The sequence below is a fragment of the Mytilus galloprovincialis genome, chromosome 4 (genome assembly GCF_965363235.1).
Source record: "Mytilus galloprovincialis chromosome 4, xbMytGall1.hap1.1, whole genome shotgun sequence".
NCBI classification, from domain to species: Eukaryota; Metazoa; Mollusca; class Bivalvia; order Mytilida; family Mytilidae; genus Mytilus; species Mytilus galloprovincialis.
In genome coordinates, this window is record NC_134841.1 from 38863768 (window position 1) to 38890298 (window position 26531).

The 26531-nt window shown below is 32.5% G+C and overlaps 1 protein-coding gene across 1 annotated transcript; it reads left to right on the top strand.

Annotated features, from left to right (window-relative positions):
• Positions 1 to 101: 101 nt before the first annotated feature.
• On the top strand, positions 102 to 19344 carry LOC143072098 (von Willebrand factor D and EGF domain-containing protein-like). Its single transcript, XM_076246891.1, has 12 exons — positions 102 to 499; positions 1796 to 1945; positions 4905 to 5108; positions 5417 to 5652; positions 8391 to 8730; positions 9409 to 9555; positions 10745 to 10946; positions 12141 to 12325; positions 13249 to 13506; positions 14001 to 14250; positions 15517 to 15637; positions 17997 to 19344. The coding sequence occupies exons 1-12, from the start codon at positions 149 to 151 to the stop codon at positions 18193 to 18195; spliced, it is 2643 nt and encodes an 880-aa protein (XP_076103006.1). The 5' UTR covers positions 102 to 148; the 3' UTR covers positions 18196 to 19344.
• Positions 19345 to 26531: the final 7187 nt, after the last annotated feature.

Consider the following 26531-nt stretch of genomic DNA (forward strand, 5'->3'; position numbering starts at 1 on the left):
ACAGTTGATAAAAAAAAAAAAACGCATTGAAAAGAAATGATTAATACATTACACTACCTTTTAACATAACTCGTTTCTACTATAGCCTGAAAAATATGAGTATCAAGTCAAAGAAAAGCAGGAGATAGAAATAAAACTACACAATACAATGCCTGTAGGATGCATAAGTGGATCCAATCAAGCGAGAAAAGGATGTGTATACAAACTGCGATTAGTTCAACCTGATTATCAAATAAACTGTAAAGGCGACGGGTGTGATGCATGTGATACAAGAAACATACAGAATGGTGATATAACATTCCCACGCTCTGACTGTTCATACAACATCACATCTGCAACTTGGGACCAACCTCTTATCTTAAAAATTACCGGATATGTCAATGGACAGTACGATTACGCTGATAGAACAACGTATTTAAGAGTTGTATCACAAGGAGGAAATCAGTATGTTGATGGAGGTCTGTTTGCTTGGGATAATGTACAGATACCAGACATAAAGGTACTTTAAACATATACGGGGATATGGTTAAACCATATCAACCTATTTAGAAATAGCTAGTTTAGAACAAAATTATCATAGTGTATACAACTGAACTAGCTTTATTTAAACTCAAACAAAAAAAGTGAAAAATAATGGACATAACTGAAAATGTCGGTCAATGGCAATGCATGATAGGTCATCTTGCGACACCAAAATAATCCAAAATGAACATAATTGTTTGCTTTTAAAAACTGTTTTTTGGATGGAAAGTTGTCTCATTGGCACTCACACCACATCTTCCTATATCTATAAAATTAATTACAGTGAAACCTTTACTAAATTGTTCCATAGATATAAAAATATAGTTTTGAAGTTTGATTGTACATCCTCATTTTTACGGAAATGTTGTTTGCCGCGCCAGGAAACTTACAAACGATCATGCTGAACTTATCGATACATATTAGATATAGGAAGATGTGGTGTGAGTGCCAATGAGACAACTCTCCATACAAATAACAATTTAAAAAGTAAACCATTAAAACGTTTAAACCCGCTGCATTTGTTTGCAACTATCCCAAGTCAGTAACCTGATGTTCAGTGGTTGTCGTTTATTGACGTGGTTCATAAGTGTTTAATCGACGCTCATTTTTCATATACTAGTATATTAGACCGTTGGTTTTACTGTTTGCATGGTTTAACACTAGTCAAGTTTTATGCCCTTTATAACTTGCTGTTCGGCTCCGCGTTGAAGACCGTAGTTTGACCTATAATGTTGTACTTTTACAAATTGTGACTTGGAATGAGAATTGTCTCATTGACACTCATACCACATCTTCTTATACCTATGTTAAAAAACAGCGTGCTTCATTTATTTTACAAACACCATTGTTCTATGTTTCATTAATAAACGTAACAAAAATCACAGTGCTAAAATAGAAACACCAATGTGCTATGTAAAAACTAGCAATCCACTGTGTTACAAAGACCAATGTGCTTTGTAACAAACACACACGTTGCATGTTACAAACAAATTACAACAAAGCAAACAATGCAATTCAACAGAGATAAATATATTAACTAATCTGTTTTGTCTGTAAATTGAAAATAACAATGCATTTTTTTTTTAAATTGAAATATACAAATAAAAATTGATGTTCATATAAAACACTAAATAAATCATTCTCTCTCGTGAGCAGGTAAACAATCATATATTCATGTGACATCTTTGATATGAAGAATACATTGTGTATGTGTTTTATTTTTCAGATTTTTTTATGTTAGTATAAGTTCATCAGTGTTATTATATATTGCTAGATTACAGTCACGGATGAAGAACATCAGATGGCTGGAAGAGTGTGTGAATCCTTTAATGACCCTCACTTTTATACAGCTGATAGATACAGATGGGACGATTACAAACCAGGGGAATATATTCTTTACAGACATAAAACAAAACCATATCAAGTATGTTAAAAAGGCAAAAGTAGAATACTGCTGTTCAATGGTCATAAATCGATTTAATTGAAACAAACCCGGGTTAAAAACCAAAACCGAGGGAAATACCCACTATTAAAGGAAACAGAACGGAACAAAAACACTGAACTGCTATAAAAACAAACTCTAATATACATAGAAACGGACTTTGTGATAATAACTGCCATATTCTTGTCTTGTTATAGAACATTTAAAAAAAAGATGGCTAGTCAAACCTCCCACTTATATGTCAATGTTGAAGATACCACTAAAACGACAGGAATACAGTACAAATTAATACAACAACTTTCCAGACAAGACATACATAGATGATACAATACTACATTTCAACATATAAACCACAGAATAACAACAAACAAATAAAATTTAATTTCACGTATGAGCATTGTTTTTTAAACTGTTATGTAAATATGCAAACAACTGTATAATTTCTAATAAGATTTAAGGTTTATTATAACCTGTTTTCTAATATGGTCGTACTTAAACCACATAGTTTACTCGGAGAACAGACAAACATGTGCACCTAGAGAAATTTTTAGACATGGTAGTAACTAGATAATTAAATTTTAAATGCATTTTGTGTGTCATAAAATTATAAACTTTTCTGGATTTTGCTATTATTTTTTTAAATTCCTGTAGAAGGTGCAAAAATAAACTAATTTGGGGAAAAGTTTGAGAAGCTCCCCTCATTTAATCCATGCTGTGAGTAGTATTGATTTAAATGGACAATATGTGGCCAAGAGGCATCTGCAAACAAACTGTGATTTAAACTGTGTAACTGGGTGGACCATATTATAAGAAACTCATATGTTTGTTTATTTTGATTTCGTCTGCCAATTGGATAAAAATGCACATAGATATCCAAATAAGTTCTCAATTTTCTGAATCATAGGCTACATATAACTTTTATATATTCGGGTCCTGCCATGCATTAAAACGTTTTTAAATCAGTATGTCTGTTCTCATAGTAGATTTTGTGGTGTAAACACGGCCAAAATTTCAATTCCTTTTTATGGACCTTGCGTTTCTTATAAAGAAGAATATCAACTAGACAGCACACTTTTAAAACATTAACCTATATGGTCGGGTTGTTGTAGCTTTGACACATTCCCCATTTCCTTTCCCAATCTTATTCAATATTATCTGGAAATGTAGGAAACAGGTTTATTGTTTGTAATACGTTTGCACATAGAAAAAGTGGAGAAAAATTACTTCTATAAAATATGTTACTCACAAATTACTAGTGAATATATCCATTGTATATTTTGGTAGATTTATTATTCGGATGATTTTTGCTATACAATAGTAAAAACTATTTATATATTATGTTTTCACATTAATTTTTTAAAATGCATTTGTGTAAATACTCAACATCATTTGAAGTTTGTCTGCAATAATTTACTTTCAAACCGACAAGCTGTATTTTATTTGTCCTTTTTACGAGTCCTGTACATTCAATTTATTATCTTATACAATATGCCAGGTTCTCCAGCAATTTTATTTTTAATAACAGCATAAAAATTACAATGTTTAATATAACATGTTCTTTTATTAGGTCTTTCCACTTTTCTGCGAAAAGACCTATTGATTTTGTTCTGACTATTATTCATTATTATTTTCTTCTTCCGCCTGTGTTTGGTAAATTCGTCAGATCTTGCTTATCTTTTTGCATATGATATCAAAGAGGTTTTGGGACTTTGAAACTGATCCTGTTTAACTGGACAAATTTTAATGTAAGAGTTATCTTCCCAAACACTGTTTTTCATTTGTGTGCATCTCCTTCACAATCGTGAAAGATTACGATAGAATAATTTTACCAATTTGCTCATTATATCCTCGCAATCTTAAGATTAAAAGAGGGACTAAAGATACCAAACGGACAGTCAAACCCATAAATCTAAAACAAACTGACAACGCCATGGCTAAAAATTAAAAAGACAAACATAAAAACAATAGTACACATGACACAACATAGAAAACTAAAGAATAAACAACACGAACCCCATTAATTTTGATCTAAGCAGTCCGGAGCCTCCATATGAGAGTTATTTCCCCTTTTGTATTCAAAATAAGTGCAATGTTATTGTAACTGGTAAGCCATAGGTGATAGAAATCTATGGGGTTTTGATTTAAGGTCTTTGGTCCAATCAAAACAAAATTAGAATAAGGTCAAAGGTGAAGGTCATGTCTTAATTTTGATTTTGGCTTATTTACATTTTTTTGAAAATGTCTGATAAGATATGAACAACATAGTTTGTTAAATGTAAAATAGTTGCGACATGTCGTTTCACATAAATTATGTTTGAAAAGGTACATTGGCATTACATGGCAGTTTCTCCCCTCTTATATATGAAATATAGCGAATGTTGACATTAACCATATATATAAAGACCTAGGGTCTTTTGATAAGAGGTTCTATGTTTATGACCTAGGTCAAGGTCGTATGTAATTTTGACGTTCTACATTTTGACCATTCCTTTATCTTCATATGCAGACATGATAAAGCTGAAAGACTATGCATGAGATTGCTAAACGCTAACCGGAAATGAACTTGTGTGAACCAGAAGTAGTTATTTTTTTAAATTTATTGTTAATGTGAAAGTATATAGAATCATATATATTTGGAATCAGTGTCAAATAAACTATCAGATAAATCAAACAAGAATTAAAAAATGTTTCCCCTTTATTCAAAGGTATAGAAAAATTTATATTTTCTAAATCATTTTACAATTAGCTATCAATTGGCACTTGAAGTGACAATTCAAACCCAATTTTGATATTTTCCATATCATATGGTGGATGGACCTGAAAAACTGTTTTTTTTTATTGTTTGTATTTTTGCTTTTAATTGTTTTATAACTGTTGGTAGGAATCTGACATAACTGACTTTACCATGTGATATTAATGCTTGTTAAAAAAATATTTTCAGGTGAATGCATTGTATGGAATATGCAATAGCGGCTATGCCAATTGCAACTGTGGCGTAGCAATAAGAAGTGGTAACTCAATGTTTGTTATGAGAACATGTGATTATATTTCACAATATGAAACACGCACGCACTCTCCAGATATAGAAATGAGAAGTTGTGATGATTCATCGATGATCATTAAGGAAAATGGAGGAACTTATACGGTAATTCTATGAGTGAATAATACATTTATCAAATGTTAGCATGTTTTAATAAACATATTCCAGCACAAATGACAGCCAAACTGCTTGATAAAAGAATATGAATCTTATAAATCAACATACTCAAGGGAGTTTGTGTCCACATCCAAATATTGTGGATTTGGCTATAAACATATACATTCAATTTAATCTCTCCAAAGTGATATAAGATGTCTTTGGATTTGATGAAATTTCTATTAAAATTTATGATACATCGTTAAAAAGTAAGAATATATAGTAGATACATTTAATAACTTCTACTTTCATTTCAGGTGACTTTGCCAATAGGGACCGAAGTAAAATTTTCGACGTCATCGGGATGGGGACACGACCAGTACATTGGTTATATACATGTTAAGCCATCCCTATTAGATGTTGAAAATTCAGAAGGACTATGTGGATACGTTAGTGGTGGTTCAATGGATACAAGTGATGATTTCACATTAAGAGATGGGACCACAATAGCAACTACACATGCTAATTGGGAAACGTTTGCAGAAAACTGGAGGTATGATTAGTACTCTATATATAAAATGGTATATTTTTTTATACAGATTTTATACATGAAATTGACTGAAGTCCCGGTTTCAAAACGTAAAATAGGATAACGCAAAATTTGCAATCATATAAGTCAAAAGTCTAGATTTTCATCAACACATAAACAAATAACAAACATTAATAACTATGTGAATACTATGTCAATACAGAACATATTCTTTTATCAATGAGAGAGACGAACAAAGATTTAAAAGCAAATCAAAACTATAATTATCTTGAAATCATACAAATTAATTTATAGAAATTCATACAATTAATCGAACATCTATTAATGTGTTAAACTTTTATTCCAACTTCATGTAGTTGTAGCTACAAACATATTTTATGCAACATCAATCAATATGTTACACTTTTCCTCAACTCTTGTAGAGATGAAGTTACAAAAATATTTTTGTTGTCATGCATCCAATTTCATCTTGAGAGATGCACACGCCTGATGAAGCTAATTTGTTTAGCGAAATATTGCTTATTTCTATTTAAAATCTATTAGAAAATTAGCGTGTTTAAGTTATATTCTTAGACATTTATATATCAAATTTACAGATCTAACATTGTTGGGTTGATGTTTAGACGAGTTGTATATACATTATGTACACAGCCATGTAGATTAAAACTGACGTGGAAAGGTAACACCCGGCTATTAAAAGTTTCATTTTGAAGCCCAGGTGGTCGTGTGGTCTAGCGCGCCGATTACAGTGCAGACGATTTGGTGTCACGATATCTCAGTAGCGAGGGAAGAACCAAAATCTAACATTGTTGGGTTGATGTTTAGACGAGTTGTTTAAACATGTATATATAAATATACATTTTTTTTGGTATCTAAATATATATGCATAATCCGTGTAAACAAATAACTCTCCACAACACGCTACATCCGTTTAATTACACCGAATAGATTTGGAATGAAACTCTCTGTACAGGTGAATATATTTGTTTTACTTGAAAGCTGTAATTCATTAACATGTCTATGCCTAATTTTGAGGATAAGAGGATATTGTCATAGAACCGCGGGAATTATACATGTATTCATACGCGTTAGCTGGCTTTTTGATGTAACGTCATATCCGAAACGTTTTTGCGGGAAGATGCTCGAGAGGGTAAAAAAAGTAATATCCAAAATGGCAAATGCCATGATATTTGAGGCAAATTCACCGGCAGTGGTGAAAAACGTGCAAATTCGTTTGAAATGAAGATAAAATATTCGAATTTGCGAAAAATATACTAACTATAAACCAATCAAAATATGGCTTTCTTATATAAGGTGAAATTATGATAAAAAAGGTAATACATTGTATCTGATAATCAATTATTCTTTTCTCTCTGACTTCTCAATCTGTACTGATCCAGGGGTAGTTCATCAAAATCGTTTTCACACAAACAAAATTTACAAAATTATGATTTATTTTATAAATCTCACATCAAATCGACATGTTAATGCATGCATGTGATTTTAAGATTGCATCACACAGGCCATTTCCTTCATTTTTAAATTTATCACTGAGGGTTTTATCTATAATGTGGGCTGCATTATTTTGCAACTTGTCTACTATGCCTCTACCAATACCATTGCATTACCACTAAGTTACGCTAAATTAAAGCCAGGTTTCGCATTCAGCTATTTGTTAAAGCTTGACGATGAGAACAAACAAACAGAACGTCCTCTGGATAAAGCTTGTACATGTTTAAAATGTAACAATGGCATTACACACTCATCTATGTTACGCATAATTCCGGCCAGGTTTTAACTTCAGGTCATTTGTTAAAGCTTGAGTGAGACAGGTAATAAAGCTGTTATTTAGTATCAATACTTTCGGGAAAAAGTCAATTTATAGGACTATGAGAACGAACAGACGAAACTTATTCAAAATAAAGTTGGAATGAAACCACCAATGCCATTACACACTATGTATCTACCACTGCGTTGGGCTGAATTAAAGCCAATGTTATAGCTCTGGGTAATTTTTTAAAGCTTAAGTCAGACGTAAATTAATATTTTTTGTTTCTTGTATTATCAATAACCGACACAAAATGTCGGTTAATAGAACGACTAGAACGAACTAACGTAACATCTTCTGAATACAGTTTAAATAAAATCCACCAATGCCATTAACTATTATAGCTACGTGACGCTCAATTAAACACAGGTTGAGACTTTGTTTTTTTTTAAAAGCTTGAGTGAAATCTGAAATGAAGCTGTGTATAAGTATGATGTATCAAAAAAATAGGTACGATGTCAATATGTAGGAAGATGAGAACGAACAAACAAATCAACTTCTGTATAAAGCTTGAATAAAATTCGGACTAACAACAGCAGTGGTATAAAAGTTCAAATACTCAAGTGCTTAAAAGATTTATCGTATATCATCATGATCATGATCTAGATGTGGAATACACTTTAAATAATTGACCACTCTGTCACCTATGCCTTACAATAGTAAAGCTTTCGATGGCCGGGTGTTTCCTTTTCTCATCAGTTTTAATCTAGCGTCGTAATACAGTACATGATAAATATATATATTTCATTTTTTTCTCCCTTCTATCTATTTCACTGAGCAGGTACAATTTAAGATACTAGTAATACAATTGATAAAATATGTAACATAAAATAACTTACGTAAGCGAACGTCTGTACATCTCATTAATACCTTTATGTAACATTTACTGACATCATAATCATTACTTTTATAGGGTACTTGATGCTGAAAGATTCTTTGTAGACAAACCCCTAGTACTGCGTCAAGAAATTCATCTTCAGCAATATTGTATTTGTGGGGAGACGGAAGATGAAGGAACACAATTAAATGAATTTTCATATAAGTGTGGCTTAGAAGGTCCACTGAAAAATTGTTTATCGCAAACAAGAGAAGCTGCTGTATTTCATAAAACATGTTCATCATCCAGACGAAAGCGTTCTGTCGATGGTCATCATATCATAACAAAAAGCTTAACAGATAGTGATGACATCATTGACAATAGAGAAATGTATATAGCTCCTGATAGTGAGCTTTCTGCTGTGGAAATAATTCATGTAAGAATACATTAAATTTTACTGCTCTAGATTGACGATGCACCGAAAATGTTCGTTAAGTGAAATGTATCATTTTAGGGATATTCCACCTTTTAGCGGTAACAAATTGTACATATTTTTGGAAGATAGCTTTGCTCAGTATAATTGTAAACTGTTTATATGCGTTGCTTTAAAAGAAAGAGAACTTGATTTTCATAAGATTACCGGCCGATTGTTCATGGAAATTGAAGATAACAAATGCGTTGTCAAATGAAAAACGGAGCATCTTCAAGATTTTAGTGTTTTTTTTTATCAGATTAAATCTGGATTAATAAATGTTAGTATAAGAAAACCAGTATATGAAAAAAAAATTGAAAATGCATTTCTGATTTGAAAAATAAGTGTTGTTAGGACATATTTATGACATGGCAGCCATGTTTAACTTTCAACAATTACTCCATAAAGTTATAGATAAACTCATCATAGATAGGATTGAAATTTCATATTTACGCCTGACGGGTGTTTCGTCTACAAGATCTATCAGTGACAATCGAATAAAAAAATGTCCAAAAGGCCAAATAAAGTACGAAATTGAAGACCATTGAAGACCAAAAATTCCTACAAATTTTGCCAAATACAGCTAAGGTGATCTATATAACTCTGTTATAAAACTCTGTTTCGTATTAATGTTTATATCAGATAGACAAATGGCCTGGTAATTGGACTGAAGTTAAAGCACGAGAAGTATGTCAGTCCAGCATCACAGAGGCAGTTGGAGACGAAATATTGGAGACATCGCATACAAAGTCAGATGGATATATAGAAACATGCATGTTTGACATTAAGGTACATTAATGAAATATGTGATATATGTTTTCTCAAGAACGTCAGCATCTTTACTTTACAATCAGAATATAAATCTTAGAAAATTAGAGGCGAGAGATACCAATGGGATAACCATAACCAATGTATTATTATCTGCACCAAAATTGATAGAAACCCCTAGTATTGTCTACAAAATAATCACCAGTGACGGTTGAATAAAAACTGTTAAAATACACTAAATATAATGCGATGTTGCAGAGCATTGAGTGCCCAACTTTTAAAAAGATTTGCTTAATATATACAATTTGACTTTTACTTAATTTTATATCATGGACAAAACGTAAGTACCTAAACAACTAAATTGAGTAAAGATGTTTAAAAAAACCTCAGGCAAGTGTGCTTGGAATTTTAGATGATGTCAAACATTTCATCAAACAATCTTTCTATGAAGCTACGATTAAAGTGCAACAGACCACAAAACTAATGAATTGATAATTATGAAGATTATAGTTCACGAATCTGAATATCATTAACCTTAACATTATAATAAACACTCACGGAATGGAAACCTGAAACGTTGATTAAAAATTGCTTTCATTTACTTTTGAAATCGTATTGCAAAGAAGCCAACATTAAATTATTAGTGCAACAGTATAATATAGAAAGTCTTAAACAAAGTTTGTATTACTCAACATGATAGGTTGTTTACAAATATGAACATCTTTATGAATAAACTGCATTCTACGTGTAGATATGTTTGCTTTCAATCGTTATCTTTCCGGCAAAGACTTTTTAAAATTTAAACCAACATTAAACCAACATTTTAATCATAGTGTAGAGATGTGATTTTCAAATTATGTGATACAATTTAAAGCTAGATCCCTTAATATTTGCCCTCATATTTAAAAAAAAAACAAAAAACAAAATCTTTTCAAATCAAAACAATTTCTTCGGAACAAAAGTATTTTAGTTGAACCTATTTGTTTCCACCAATTCCTATAAGCCTGTATATTATTGGTTTCCTATAGTGACATATAGTTGCTAATGTCTGTGTCATTGTGGTCTCTTGTGGAGAGTTGTCTCATTGGCAATCATACCAAATCTTCGTTTTTGTATCATTTGTTACTGGTAGATTCATTTTGCGCAGTGGTCGAAACGGTTGTAGAGAAAAATCTAATGATGTGGTCTTGACTTGCAATTTTTTTTCCAGTTAGCGGGAGACACACGATTCTTAGAGGCAACTGTCAGTTCTCTACAGGAGGTTGCAATATCTGAGATATCAAGAAACGTTTCTTTATTTATACAAGATAATACAACTGAAACTACAGCAAATTCAAAGAAGTCAATAGGAGAGATGCTGCTTGGCAATTTATGCAAAAATAACTGTAGTAAAAATGGAGTCTGTCAAAAAGGTAGGGTAAATAAGTTTATAATAAAAAAAAATATATATCAAAATTACCGGACTCTAAGGAAATTCAAATTAGAAAATATTTATTCAAATGGCAAATTCAAAAGCTAAACACATCAAACGAATGGATAACAACTTTCATATTCCTGATTTGGTACAGTCATTTTCTTATGTAGAAAATTGCGGATTAAACTCTAGCTAAACTATGGAAGTAAAAAAAAATTACTTTTATGCTCTTCAAAATTTAGTTTTTTAAAGTACATATTGCATATTTTTCAATAGAAATTTTAAAAATATTTATACACTGCGAAAAGGATTATGTTGACATGTATGACGTAATTAAACAAGTTGTTAGAATTCATTTAAATCATATATATTATTATTCCTTTTCCTTCGCGTATCAAGCAAGCCTGGATTTTAAAGACTTCAACCACATTGTTAGCGTTTGGCATTCTGCTCATAACACTTTTTTTTAATTCTTTCATTATCATCATTTAACCTTTGCCTTATAGATTTTTAAGATTAGCTGTCCGAAAATCGTCCGTCGTCGTCTTTGTAGTCCGTTGCGTTAATTTTCACCAAAATCTACTTATCTGAAACTACTGGTCCAAATTTAACCAATCTAAAAATTTTTGTTTCATTTTTTAACTCTCATTTTGAAAACCCTAGTAGATGGATAGAACTTTGAATAGCCAAAATAATCACAATACAAGACCTACAAATAAGTTAAAATGACCAAAATTGTTTGTCGAATTCTTTTTGAAATTATTGCCCTTTAATTTCAATTTGCCAATATTTTGTTTTAGCATTTTTACTTGATATCTTGAAAATTATAATAGATAGTTAATAACTTTAAAATAGGAAAGAATTGTCAGCAAAATTGATCACAAGACAAGTTTTACAATCAAATCCTATTACTGACATCTTCATTCGACTCGTTATTACCCTTTACATATGAATAATACCAAGTTTTTGCCTAGTATAATGGAAACTATAAAAGAGATAGATGTGGATAAAAACTTTAAGAAGCCAAAAAAATAATTAGCAGAACAAGTTTAACCAATATGTCAATATGAATGAAATTGTCAGTTAACTCTTCCTAGAACTATTTCATCTTCATGATGATAATTTTACCTTAAAACAGCAAATCAGTCTCATTTTAGCATTTGTATTATCTAGTTCCTGTTTTGCGTTGTAGGTGTTTGTATCTGTAATCATGGTTTTGGGAGACAAGACTGTTCAGAAGACCTCACTTTACCACCTAGAAACATAACTATTCCAATGAATGGTATTTGTAATACCAGAGAAAGGTTGTGTGCTAAGACAAATATACAGGGCGTTTTCAATTCAAGAAACATCACTTGTCGTTCACGACACTGGGAGGTAAATATTATCTCACATGAATCAAGAAACCAATTTTAACACGCAATACATATGTTTCTGTAATGAGCTTTATCAATACGATTCCGATCAGCAAAAATACACGATCAAAACCAGAATTGCCTAAATGGGCTGTAAAATGATGGAACAACTTAGAGTTCATGTACATTTATGAACAATTATATATGTCATAATTTAGAAATGGAAATAGAGCTGCCTATGATTGTGATCCTTATTTTGTCATAACAAAGGAACTTCAGCTACTTTGATATTTTTAATCAACCCCTTGATGTTTAAAAAGACTTTGAATTTTTTAAAAACTAAGGCTTTTTTTTTTTATCTCAGGAATAGATTACCTTAGCTGTATTTGCCAAAACATTTAGGAATTTTTGGACCTCAATGTTCCTCAATGCTCTCCAACTTCGTACTTTATTTGGCCTTTTAAACATTTTTTTGTTTCGAGCGTCACTGATGAGTCTTTTGTAGACGAAACGCGCGTCTGACGTAAATATAAAATTTTAACCCTGGTTTCTATGATGAGTTTACATGCAGTTACAAGATACTGATACAAGTTAATTGGTTGTTTTCTTATAATTTTTTAAACACATGAGTCAATGTAACTTGATCGCATATTAGGAAAAAATAGCGATTGTACCAAGAAATCAATCAAAATCGACAAAAAAGACAGATGGAAACTCAAATGAACTTTTCATAGTTTTGTACGTCTATCCGCCTTTCTTTTATATCCCATTTACATGTAATTCTTAATCTATAACAAAGAGAAGTTCGATAACGCATAACTGTAAAACTTCGATCATCATTATCATGTTGTAATGGATTTATGAGTTTTGAACAGCGGTATACTACTGTTGCCTTTATTTGTACCTTTGCTATAATTTTTCCATTTAAATATTTTTAATTGATAGATGTTGAAAGACGGAAGTTGGAGTTACGTCTCAGATTATCAGACATATGATGGACAATATAGGAATTCGTACTTGGTTTCATGCGAATTACCAACAGCTCGAAGAAAAAAGCGGGCAACATCAGAGTCAGTTATAGCTGATGGTTATGAAATAAGTTTGTCTACAGACGGAAATAACTTTGGCGACAGCGTCAAAATTATGATATACGACCTAGAGTGTTTTTCTTGTTATTTGGAAAACAATACATGCATTGAACTGGTAAGGGCAAGCACTTTGAGCTATTTATACTATTAAATTTTTAAGATGAAATTATTGCTCTAGTGATATATTCAGTTATATTTGCCTACTGTGAAGATGTTTCATGACTCTGTGTCCTTGATGAGTTTGTTTCGTCGCATTTTAGAGGCAAAAGATAGGAAACAAAATAACCATATTGATTTGAAGATTTTTTAATTATTTCTTGTTAAGGAGTTTCAAAGACAAGGGTAAAGACAGAATAAATGATTTTTCAAAGATAGGCTTAACTTAGATGTAAAATAAAATGAGGTACTGAACGAATGACCATTTCTTAAAATTGAGAATTAATGGAAATGGGGAATGTGTCAAATTTACAATAACATGTTTTTCAGACTCATTCAGATTATGTCTATAAGTAATGATTTTTGTTATAATGTGCGCGTATTATATGAATAAGAAGGTAGAAAGTAATCTTCATATGTTGACACCTAATAAACCTAGATATGTGTTTGTAGGATACATGTCCCATTGAAACTACAACTGAAGCTACAACGGAACATTTAGCTTCAATGAGTTCAATCTCAATTACAAATACAAGCACTACAACAAAATCCACGACAATTAATCCTGCAACACCAATCACACCAGTACAATCAATATCGACTACAGGCAGTTCTACATCTCTAATTTCAACAGAATCAACAATTAAATCCGTATCAACATCTGAACAAAAAACAGAAGCAAGTATTACCAGTACACCAAAAGGTAAGACCGTTTACAATAGTGTCACATTGTAAATTTGCCTTAAATCGAAGAAGTAGTTTTCAATAACTGTCGAGTTTGGAACATTTGTGCATTCATAGCGATTTACCTATATATCGTTTACAGTATGAATATAATCAACAAGGTTAACTTGCCCTTATTTATGGAAAGTGGATATCTTCCTAATATATTCACTGTAGCCAATTGGTGTTTATGCATCTTTATATGGTCATTTTATAAATTTCCTGTTGATAAAAGTATGAACTTTCGAAATACGAAGGATTTTCAATCCCAGGCATAGATAACCTTAGCCGTATTTGGCACAACTTTTTGGAATTTTCGGTCCTCAATGCTCTTCAATTTTTACTTGTTTTGCTTAATAACATTTTTGATCTGAGTGTCACTGATGAGTCTATGTAGACCAAACGCGCGTCTGGCGTATTAAACTATAATCCTGGTACTTTCGATTTTTTTTTATGTAAGTTAAAACTAATGAGCAATGAGCCTACGATCTGGTAGATCTAACAGGACATCAAACATTTAACACATTTGATTCACCCCTTTTGTGTCCCAAAAGAGGGACGAAAGATACCAAAGGGACAATCAAACTCATAAATCTTAAATAAACTGACAACGCCACGGATAAAAATGAAAAAGACAAACAGACAAACAATAGTACACATGACACAACATGTACCGATAATGTTTTACCTATGATTGTCGTCAAGATTACCCTCTGTTAGTCAAATGTTTTGAATATTAAAAAAAATGATACCCTCTGCTCTTTTATAATAGTTATCAAAGGTTCCAGGATTATAATTGAATACGCCAAACGTGCGTTCCGTATACACAAAACTCATCAGTAACGCTCAGATTAAAATAGTCTTGAAGCCACCACTGTTATTTTCAATTCAAGCTGATGTTAAGTTTTATCAATGGTTCAGTCAACTGCAGATTTTTACGAGAAAAGAGTGTTTTCAAACAAATTAACTCTCGAAAAATTTCATGTACAGGTAGATACTTATATATATATATATAAAAGAAATATATAGAAAAACATTTGAAGGTTGGCAATCAACAATGATAATGAAATGAAGGGGTTTTACAATTGAAAATAGTTAAACATGTTAATATCATTTAAAATGTATTTTTTTTACAATTTCAACCTTGTTTGCATATTTATACATGGCTTTAAAATACTAAAATATATTTTTGGACTGTTTCATCTGATATAAATCTTTGCTACGCAATTCTCATCTTTATTTACAGATGATAACTCAAAATCTGGTAATATAATAGCCATTTTAGGAGGCGTTATCGGAGTTGTGGTGATAATAATTCTTATTATTAGCGTGATGATTTACAAAAAAATGAAATTAAAGAACAATGGGTATGTATCTATTATTAAGCTTATTCTAACTAACGACTTAGGCAACATTCAAGAAACACCGGCTTTAGGGTAAAATATCTGCCATTTGATACGATATACCACAGTATGTATTTATAATGATTTCCTTGATGCAGGTTTGCTACACAGAAAGAAGCTATTAAACCAAGAGTTCCAAGAGTTATGTTGTGTTTTGTATATTGATGTTTATCTTTTTCTTTTTTTGGCTATGACATTACCAATTGATTTTCAACTTACGAATTTGATTTCCTCGTGGTTGTCTTCTGAATCTCTGTTAGGCCACACCAAAAGTCTAGAATGCTTAGGGACGGTTTCAAAAAGTAGATTACATGGTTAATCAATTAAATTAACATTAACAATTCAAAACTCGTTATCAAGCGTGGAAATCTTTCAAAGTAAAACTTTCTATCAAAACAAAGTGAATGTAAGAAATTATAGGCATCCGTACGTCCTTCAGTATTGAGAAAAGCCAGACTGTTTAGTCGATTTTAGCAGGCCTTGACATTTAAAACTAGCAAACAATTCAATTGAGAAAGTTTACGGCCTAATTTATAATTAATAATTTTAAAACAAACAAACAATCACTTCACTACAGGCAATGTTCTACGGACCTGTGTACTTACCCGCTTTCGCATTTAAACCGCTTTCAAAGTTAAGGCATAACTGTGAATAATTTTCTATAAATACATACATACAACTACAGTAAATGTACAAGTTATTTAAGCGAAGGTACACATACAATCAATTAACTAAATAAATAAATCTTTGTTCTAGATGGTTCAATATATTACACACTTAATCTCATGATCTAGAAATCATTATTTATCCCAGCTCACTGAGTGTATTGTATTCTTTGTCAACATTAAACTGTGCTATTGTCCGATCAAGCACAACTGCATGTTTTTTTCTGCTTTTGTATTTATGGTGTTAATGAATTATTTCACGTTAAGTTAACTTCTCTTTGTTGATTTTCATGTGTGACATTAGGGACGACATCAAAAGATCGATGTAGGATAAAAAACTTAAATCATATAGTTTGGGGGTGGGGGGGGGGGGGGGGGGGGGGGTGTTAAAATTCTGCAAGTTTTGTATATCTAAAATAGATTTTTACATATATCCCTATTGGTAAATCAATTTTCCCAAATTAATTTAAGAGGGGGTGGGGGTGGGGGGTCAGTGGAAAAACTATGTGAATTAAGTTTTTTATCCTACATTGAACTTTTGATGTCGTCCCTTACATATAGACTTTTCAATTTATCTACAAAGTATGTTTTGTTTTGTACATACATAAACTTCAGTATTAATGTATTTATATTAGGGATGTCACTCGGTGAGGATTTACAAATCGGTTACTCTTTGGATTTACACAGGCTAATGTAACTTATATCAATTTCACGTGAATTTAAGTTAATGTGAATCTGAAATGAAATTCACATGAATTTCACCTCAAACGAGCTTATACGTGAAACTCACGTGCAATCAGTTTTTGTGAGTTTCATGTGAATCTCATGTGAAACTGATGTGAATTTCACATGAAAATCACGTAAATTTTTGTCATTTGAAATTCACATGAATTTTTAAAATAGAGTATTTCAAATAACATCTAAATTTTCAAATTTAATCAAAATCATGAAAAATATCAGTTTTTTTTGTTGTAATTTTCACGTGAAATTATTGTGAAAAATTTCAAATCAGATTCATATGAATCTCAAATCAAGTGAAATTCACATGAAAATTTTCACGTGAGTTTCATGTATAAGCTCGATTGAGGTGAATCTCACGTGAAATTTTTCGTGTGAATATCATGTGAGATTCATGTGAAATTCATGTGAGCAAATTTTGCCATTGTACCGAGGTTAATCGAGTACTCGCTCGGTAAAACATTTACAAAATGAATGGAAAAAACAAAAGTATGCCCAAACATGTTATGTATTGTGGGTGGTTGACTGTCTTTTGATCGTAAAAACTCAAGTTCTCGTTGGCATCCTTTATTTATAATAGCGTTTACAGTTATAGATCTTCCACGTACGCACTCCATTTTGATCGATAATGGGAATGGGTGTGTCGTAAAAAATCACATTAATAGTAAAGATACCTTGCAAGTAGACGAAACACGCGTCTGGCGTTTATACAAAATGTAGTCCTGGTATCTATGATGAGTTTATATGCAACAAATCCCAAGGAATTTAATTGTTTTGGTTTTCTTCTTATGTACAAATTAAAATGAAATCAAACACTTGTGAAACATTAATGTTCAAACTTTTCACCTTTTATTTATTGAGTTTTATTAACTATCGGGTATCATAATTTATTCATTTTTATTATAATTTTTAACTTTCAGACATATTGAAGACAATTTGAGTGAGCAGTTTCAAGTTCCTCCTAAGGAAACTGCCATGAAGCCTCAATTTTCAGACAACTATTTAAGAGAAAAAAGTAACAATTCATTAGGTAATTTGTCTTTCGATCTTGAGACCGATAACATATCAAGACCGAGAACACCAGTTGAACTATTTGCCGTTGGAAATAATAAACAATAAATGGTTTGTTTGCCTTTTTTACAGCATTACATTAATCAATATTTTATCACTCCGTCCATGTATTTAAATAAATGTCTTTCAAACTTGTTATATTGATCAAATAAACATATTATGTACTATAGAAATAATGTAGGACATTTTCTACCATAATTTGTTCAAGTAGGAAATGTATTTTTATTTTCTGAATATCGTTATGTTTTTTTATACACTGATCATTTTATCAATATTTAATTATATGCAAACATGGAACTTTTGTTAATTTACTTTAAAAAAAAAGGAAAAAACTAATAATGTCATCTGCCATTAAAACATTTACGTAAAGCAGAATCGTCTCTACTGTCGTTCAGATACGTTTTGGCATTAGTATAAAATACAGTTCTCATATTCAACAGTTGAAACAACTTGACAACTAAGGGAAGGGAAACAACATCACTAAAGATTAAATTTTAACTTCAAACAAAATAATAGGTAAAATGACTTGAATGAATAGTAGTTCTGATGCTAATTGAGTATCACAGTCATAACATTAGTCAGCTTACTGGCTCATTTTTTTAAAAGAATGTTTGCGACTACGGAAATTCCAAATAACATGCTTACAACTATTTAACAATCCTCCCGATCAATCAATTTAGACTAAAAAAACAACAACCCACAAATATTATTTACCTCGATGATTTTTCAACATGAAGTAAAATAGCAGCTGTGACGTAGAGAAAAAATATATTCTGCTCTTCAAAGTTAAACAGTTCCATGAAATGCCGCAATAAAAAAAAAACAAATATATCTAAGAGGGAGATATATATATATGCAATATATTTTCAAGGTAGTTGCTGATACCAATTTAAACAACAGCGTTGTTTGTATGGATCACACATTTTATTTTAGGTTTCGTTCTCCTAAATTTCTAACATTAATAACATTTTATAACATTAATGCATATAGTAAACTATAAATATAATCTTAAAACACACTACCATGCTGAAAGTCATTGTCTGTTCTCATTCTAGAATCGTTTATATAGTCAATTTATCGTTATTCTACATGGGTTTATTTTGTGCTATGTTTAACCATCTTGATTTACATTTATGTGATGTTTTTATATGATTTTATATTTTTGTTTTCTGAATAAAGTTTAGATATAAAACTTAAGTCTTTCTCCATCTTCTTCTTTGTACTGGTAACCAAAATAAAATAAAATAAGTTTTCCCACAAAGTCGCTATACTGCTGGAATTTGTAAATGCTCCACGAAACAAGCTTACAAATCGTTGCACCTATTATATCATCAACAATCAACGACGAGAAAGCCTTTAGGAGAAAAGATATCATTTCATTTTTCCGATTGTCAAACTTCTATTTCTATGTAAAGCAACATTTCAGAAGCACCATAATATGAAATATATATTTCCGGTTGGATCTTTTTTCCAATGCGTGCATTTGTAATCGAAATTTGATAGAAGCTGCTGCTATGGAAACAATGGTTCATGGTTAATGTTACAGCGCCATCATGAGTTGTTTGATCGATATGGAAAATCCGTGTGAAAGAAGACACAATTTAATGTCTTAGTTATCCTCCTGTCCTATTTTCTTCAATTTTGATATCTAAGAAAACATAGAATGTGTAATTGCAATAATCAAGAATCAGCAGTTGAGTTCCACATGACAAGTAGGGTCTACGTATACTCCATTACAAGGGATCAATCGCATTGTTTTGTACAGGGTTAAGATGCTCAGTTTATTTTATGGTACTATTATTCTGTTAACAATTTTTGGTGCACCTATTTAGACGAGCCCTCTTTTATTAAGAGTATTGATTCTCCATTTGGTATTTTTTGGTCAACATCTACACTGATGTTACGTTATGACAGTTCTTGTCCATTCGTTTTTGATGCGTTTGTTATTTGATTTTGCCATGTGATTATGGACTTTCCGAATTGATTTTCCTCAAAGTTCAGTATTTTTGTGATCTTACTTTTTCCTCGTGAAATTGTTTTCCCATTTTCTACTTTTAATTAAACATGTCTTGAGTTTTGCATCTAACTCATGCAGTCATAACATTGAAATCCAGTCTAAATGATAAACCCTAAAACAACATAGTTGATACGTTTTGTCTGAATCTGTAAACAATGCAATATTGAACAAAACACTGTTAAATTTATCATAATATTTAGAAATGATAGTATATAATTATTATTTATTATGGGAAAAAAAGAACAAAAACAAAATTCGTATTAAAAAAAAAAATATGGCTTCGAGAAAAGAGTCACACAGATAACAGCATACACACGCTACAAAAACTGATACAGCAACGTGAACAAAACAAATAACACAAAAGACAAGACTCGAGTAGTGTCGAGAGGATAGACAGTGCCTACCGATATAAACTAAGGTTCCGATTCCTAGCTGATCTGATATGGAATTGGGCTCTACTTTTATGCTCTCCTGGCCCGAAGGGCCAAGTGAGCTTTTCTTATCACTTTGCGTCCGGCGTCCACCGTCGTCGTCGTCCGCCGTCGTCGTCCGTCGTCTTTAACTTTACAAAAATCTTCCCCTCTGAAATTACTGGGCCAAATTTCACCAAACTTGGCCACAATCATCATTGGGGTATCTTGTTTAAAAAATGTGTGGCGTGACCCAGCCGCCTAACCAAGATGGCCGACATGGCTATAAATAGACCATAGGGGTAAAATGTAGATTTTGGCTAATAACTCTGAAACCAAAGCATTTAGAGCAAATCTGACATTGGTAAAATTGTTTATTACATCAAAATTTATCTGGCCTGAAATTTTCTTACAAATCAGACAACCTGTTGTTGGGTTGCTGCCACAGAATTAGTAATTTTAAGGAAAATTTTGCAGTTTTTGGTTATTATCTTGAATATCATTATGGATAGAAATAAACTGTAAACAGCAATAATGTTCAGCAAAATAAGATAAAAAAAAAGTCACATGGCCAATATTGTCAGTTGACCCCTAAAGGAGTTATTGCCCTTTATAGTCAACTTTAAACAATTTTCATAATTTTTTGTAATTTTTTAGAAAATATTTCCACTGTAATTACTAGGCAAAGTTCATTATAGATATAGATAATTGTAGCAACAAGAATGTTCAGTAAAGTAAGATCTACAAACACATCACCATCACCAAAACAAAATTTGTTATGAATTTATCTCTGTCCATTGTTTAATATGCACATAGACCAAGGTGAGCGACATAGGCTCTTGAGAGCCTCTACTTATTTTTCATAAAGCTCTTCTGGAGTTGAATTAAATACACATTCTTTGCTTTCAAGTTTTCAATTCAGCGGACGTGGTGAATCTAGATCAAGAAAAGGGTTTCGGATGCTCCAAAATATTTTATTTTCTTATGCTATTGTCATTTATTGTGTCGCTCAAAACAAACAAAAGTCAAGATAAAAAATCTATTGGCTCTGTCGTATACGACTCATAAAGTTTTTACCGTGATCACTGTTGACAAAGATATTACACAATCATCAACTAAAATATTGTTCGTGTTTATTAACCTTCAAAAAGATTTACCTTTATTGTGAAGGAAACACAAGTTGTAAGCTGTATATTTGTATTGCATAAGCACATTCAGGTATAAAGTATCAACAACAAAAGAATGACGTTACAATGAAAGTTCCTTACCGACGTCCGCAGTTCGTGGGTTTCTCAACATTCTCCGGTGCCTAAGAAAGTGGCTCAAATATAATGAATACATTAAATAAATTGTCCTAGAACTGAATGAAATATTACAAATAAATGAAATGAAATATTTCTTTTAAAATTAATATCTCATATAAATTAAAATAATTTAAATTTACTGTCACTTCACTTGAATATAATTGAAAAATGTCACTTTAAACACTTTCTGATTTTCTCTACTGGATCTGTCTTGTCTCTTCGCTGATATCTTTGCGTCTGTAGAAATTGAATCGGATTCACAAATCTCCAAAGGATATAACTTAACAATTGGTCTGTTAAGTTAAGAGTTAGATGTTCGGACCGTCGCAGACCGCACAAGGTTATCGTTTCCAAAGGTAACTTTTTCAATTACACCGAGTTTCCATGTCGTACGTGGATAATTATCATCATATATCTGAACTGCATCTCCTAGTTTTACACTTTGATTGTTATTCCCAGACATTCGGGAAATTCTCGTAAAGAAGTCAAATATTCGTGTTTCCATCTTGTTAAAAATTGTTCAATAAGACGAAATCTCCTTTTCGCTTGATCATTCATAGTTTCATGATTTGTTGCTAAATCGACACTATAACAGTCTGTTTCATCTGTATGTAACGGATACGGGAAATATTTAATTTGTCTTCCATAAAATAGATGCGACGGGGTAAGCGGCTCTGGATCGGAATGTCCGACGATATATAGGTAAGCGGTCTATTGTTAAGGTTAGCTTCCATTTCCACAGCAAATGTCGGTAACAGAGCTAAATCTATACATGCGCGTCCAAGAATCTTTTTTAGACAATTTTAAGTTAGTCCAACCAGTCTTTCCCAAAATCCGCCGTACAATGGGGCACGTTTTGAAATGAATTTCCATGTGGTTCCAACTTTGCTTAATTTGTCATGTAAAGATTTAGAGTCCGTTAACTTACGAATTTCCTCCGCGGTGGCAACAAATGTTGTAGCATTGCCTGATATCATAAATCTGGGTATCGATTTCCTGCCTTTGAATATACGATTTTTCTGTCATATCTGGAACTATTTCAAGATGAATAGCTCGAGTATTGGCATATGTAAACAAACATATGTACACTTTACGAAGTAGTCCATTGTCTCCTTTGATGTTAAGCGCACCCCTGAAATCGACGCCTGATATAGTAAATGGTTCTTCGGACGATAATCTATCTTTTGGTAGAGGTGGAGGATCTGGTGCTTTAAAGGCAACTCCTGTTACTTTACGACAACTTGAGCATTTTCGAATTACGCATCCAACTTCTTGCCGTGCGGAAAGTATCCAATATTTCTGCCTCAAATAAGTTACGGTACCTCCTATGCCGGAATGTAAATTTTCAATGTGAATATTATTTATAAGTAATTTTGTTAGTCTATGCTTTGTTGGTATTAAATACGGGAATTTTGCATTCTCTGGAAGTGGTGCATTATTAATGCGTCCACCACATCGGAATAATCCGTCTTTGTCCAGATACAAACGTAATTGACGTATCAAACTATGCCTTGACTTTGAAAAGCTTTCAAAAACATCACTGTATCTTTGGTGTTGCACAGCTTCAATTAACTTCATTGTTGCATTATGACGTTTCTGAGTTTCTTGATTTTTATTGTCCCTACTAGTTGTGGTCATCACTTTATTGTCGATTTGAAATTCATTCGGCCATTGTTGCTCGTCTGTTAACCAGTCCGGACCATGCATCCATGATTTGCTGTTTTTCAATTGTTCATACGATAAGCCACGTGATAATAAATCAGCAGTTCTGTAGGGCAATATTTCCAGCTATGTTTACATGTGAGCTCTTTGATTTCGATAACCCTGTTTGCTATGAAGGTTTTAAGTTGCTTCCTTGAAGATATCCAGTGTAAAATAATTTGACTGTCGCTCCATAGTACACACTTTTTACCGTTCCGTAAACTTGACATTATATGTGACGTTAACCGTTCTCCGACTAATGCTGCCATAAGCTCAAGTTGTGGTATAGTCAACTTTTTCAAAGGTGCCACTCGATTTGTAGCCATGACAAAGTTAAATTCTTCCCCTTTGACTACGTACACACAAGCGCCGTACGCTACTGCGCTTGCATCGCTAAATACATGTAAGGTAGGTTTATCGGTAGTGTTCATATTTACAAAATAACGTCTCGAAAATTCAATCTCTGAGCGGTTTTTTTCAAGTCTTGATCGATAGAATGCTACTGTGGTCTAATTTCATCAGGTATTTGTTCGTCCCACCCTAGTTTCTGTGTCCATAAATCTTGCAATAGTATCTTGCTACGCACTGTAGCTGGGCTTAGAATTCCAAGTGGGTCGTAGATTTTTGACGATCTTCTTAGTATTTTTCGGTTCGTGATTTGCTAATCTATATAGCTAGTAGCATAGATAATGGTTGGAATCCAAAACTAACACGGTCATCTTTGGTGTTCCATCGTAATCCTAAAACTTTAACATTCAATATAAAAGGTGAACACGTTGCGCCGTATAGGATAGCTTTAACGCAGTAAATAATTAATTCTGATGTAGGGTCTGTTGAGTCCTTTAGCCAGACAAATCTCGTCATAATTCTGTCTGTCTCGTTTAACGTGATTTGAAGAAACGACTTCTCTATATTGGTGACAACAGCATATCTATTTTCTCTAAATCGCATGAAAAGTGTTGATATGTCATTTAAGATCGGGAGTTCTTTGGGCAAACAATCATTCAGACTAGGCGTGTCTTGTGATCGACGACAGTTACAGTCATAAACAATACGGATAAGTGTCGTGGCTGAATCTTTCTTGACTGAATGGTGAGGGATATACTGCGCATATTCTGTGCTTGTTGTTGGGTTGTCTATGCGTTCAATAAAACCTCTCCTTTCCTAGTCGTTTCTAATCTCACCATTTTTTCTAAGTAAAAACGGATCGTTGCTGAGTCTTCGTTCTACATTTTCTGTTCTTCGTCTAGCTATGTCGATGTTGGACGGAAGTGGCTTATGGCACTTTCCATGGAAGTTTTGCTGTGTATTTACAAGTGTTGGCATCGAACGATATATTTGTAGATATGAAGTTTTCCAAATATTCTGCATTTGATTTCTCCTTATTCTGAGGCGTTATTTCTAATGACTCGATTTTCCAGAAGTTTTCTAAATCATATTTCTCTTCTTTGTGTCCAATTAAAATGTTCATCATTGAAATAGTTCATTTTGTTGATTTCTGTGTCGGGCCGGATAGCAAATACCCTATTATTGACTTAACTGCAGTTGGACCGTTGCCTCGTATTATCTTATCTTCAATGAAATCCCAATAATGGTCAGCGCCTATCAATAAATTTACGGAGCGCAAGTATGGTTAGTTAGTTGTCTAGGTAGTATGTATCCGTATTGGTGAAGCTATTTCAAGAACAATAAGTATATTCAGCTGTATGAAGCTTCCGTCTTCCGTGAGTACAAATATGTTAGCGGTTTTCAAATGGCATACTGATTCGTTACCTCCTCCAAATCCAGGAATGGATATGGCCTCTGTTCCTTTTGGGTAACTAGTTGCTCCGCAAGATTATCTGTCATAAACGAGCGCTGAGCCCCTTCATCGAACAGTATGTTTGCGGCCATACTGACTTCGAGTGTACCATAGCTATCGCGGTCTTGAGAAATACTTGTGAATATGTTGTACAGTACATGCTGATGCGGTTTTGACTATATCTTGCTGATCTGATGAAGCGGGTGTATTATAATTATTGTTATAATTCGGAATACTGTTGCTAGAAAACGAAGACTGACTCTTATTTAAACAAATACTGGTATAATGTTTTCGTCCACATTGTTTACAAGTTCCTTTAGACTTACAATCTGTAACTCGGTGGTTGTCAAGACAATTAAAACAAGCTTTCTTTTGTTTAAGGATTTCTAGACGGGCTTTTCGGTCAAATATTTCCATACATGTATTAGGGCTATGAGATAAAATAAAATAAATACATGGTTTGCGCGTGTGAACGGCTACCTCACTTCTCTGTGGCTTTTTGTTATTGTTATTGTTGTAGTCAAAGCCCCGTTTTGAAGTAGCGATTTTAAATAGTTGAATTTCTGGGAGTCTGCTAATGAGGGATTACTATGAATTGCTGTGTCGTAAGATTCCCAGAATGCTTGCCGATTAAGAATGTTGCCGTCGAATTAAGAAAGTTCTAACTTTGGTAATTTGTGAAATTGGTTGTTGCTGTTTGACATATGAGGAGCGTACATGAGTTGCGAATTAAACGATGCTGTTTGGTTTCTATTGACATTAAAACTCTGAGCTAAAGGGTTAAGTGAACTATCTGTTACTGGTAGTGAATAGCTAGTAAGGGCGGTTGGTTCTAGAAATTTACGCATTTTGCGTATTTTTTTCTCTAAAGTTGTAGAATACTCATCTGAATCAGAAATCTCCGCTTCAAGTTCCTCTTCCGATAATTCACTAATAATCTGAGTGTTCAAGTCTAACAAATATCTTTGCTTATCAATGATCAAATCCAAAATGGTTGAAGGTTCGTCTCTGTCGAATTCTTCGTTAGATTTCACATCGTCAAATCTCCGCAAAATAGTTATCAAAGATACCAGGATTATCATTTAGTACGTAAGACGCGCGTTTCGTCTTCATAAGACTCATCAGTGACGCTCATATCAAAATATTTGAGG

Coding starts and splice junctions, on each gene's coding strand:
- LOC143072098 (XM_076246891.1), top strand. CDS start 149: ATGCCTGTAGGATGCATAAGTGGATCCAATCAAGCGAGAAAAGGATGT. Junction 8,731..9,408: donor CTGCTGTGGAAATAATTCAT/GTAAGAATACAT, acceptor TGTTTATATCAG/ATAGACAAATGGCCTGGTAA. Junction 13,507..14,000: donor ACAATACATGCATTGAACTG/GTAAGGGCAAGC, acceptor ATGTGTTTGTAG/GATACATGTCCCATTGAAAC.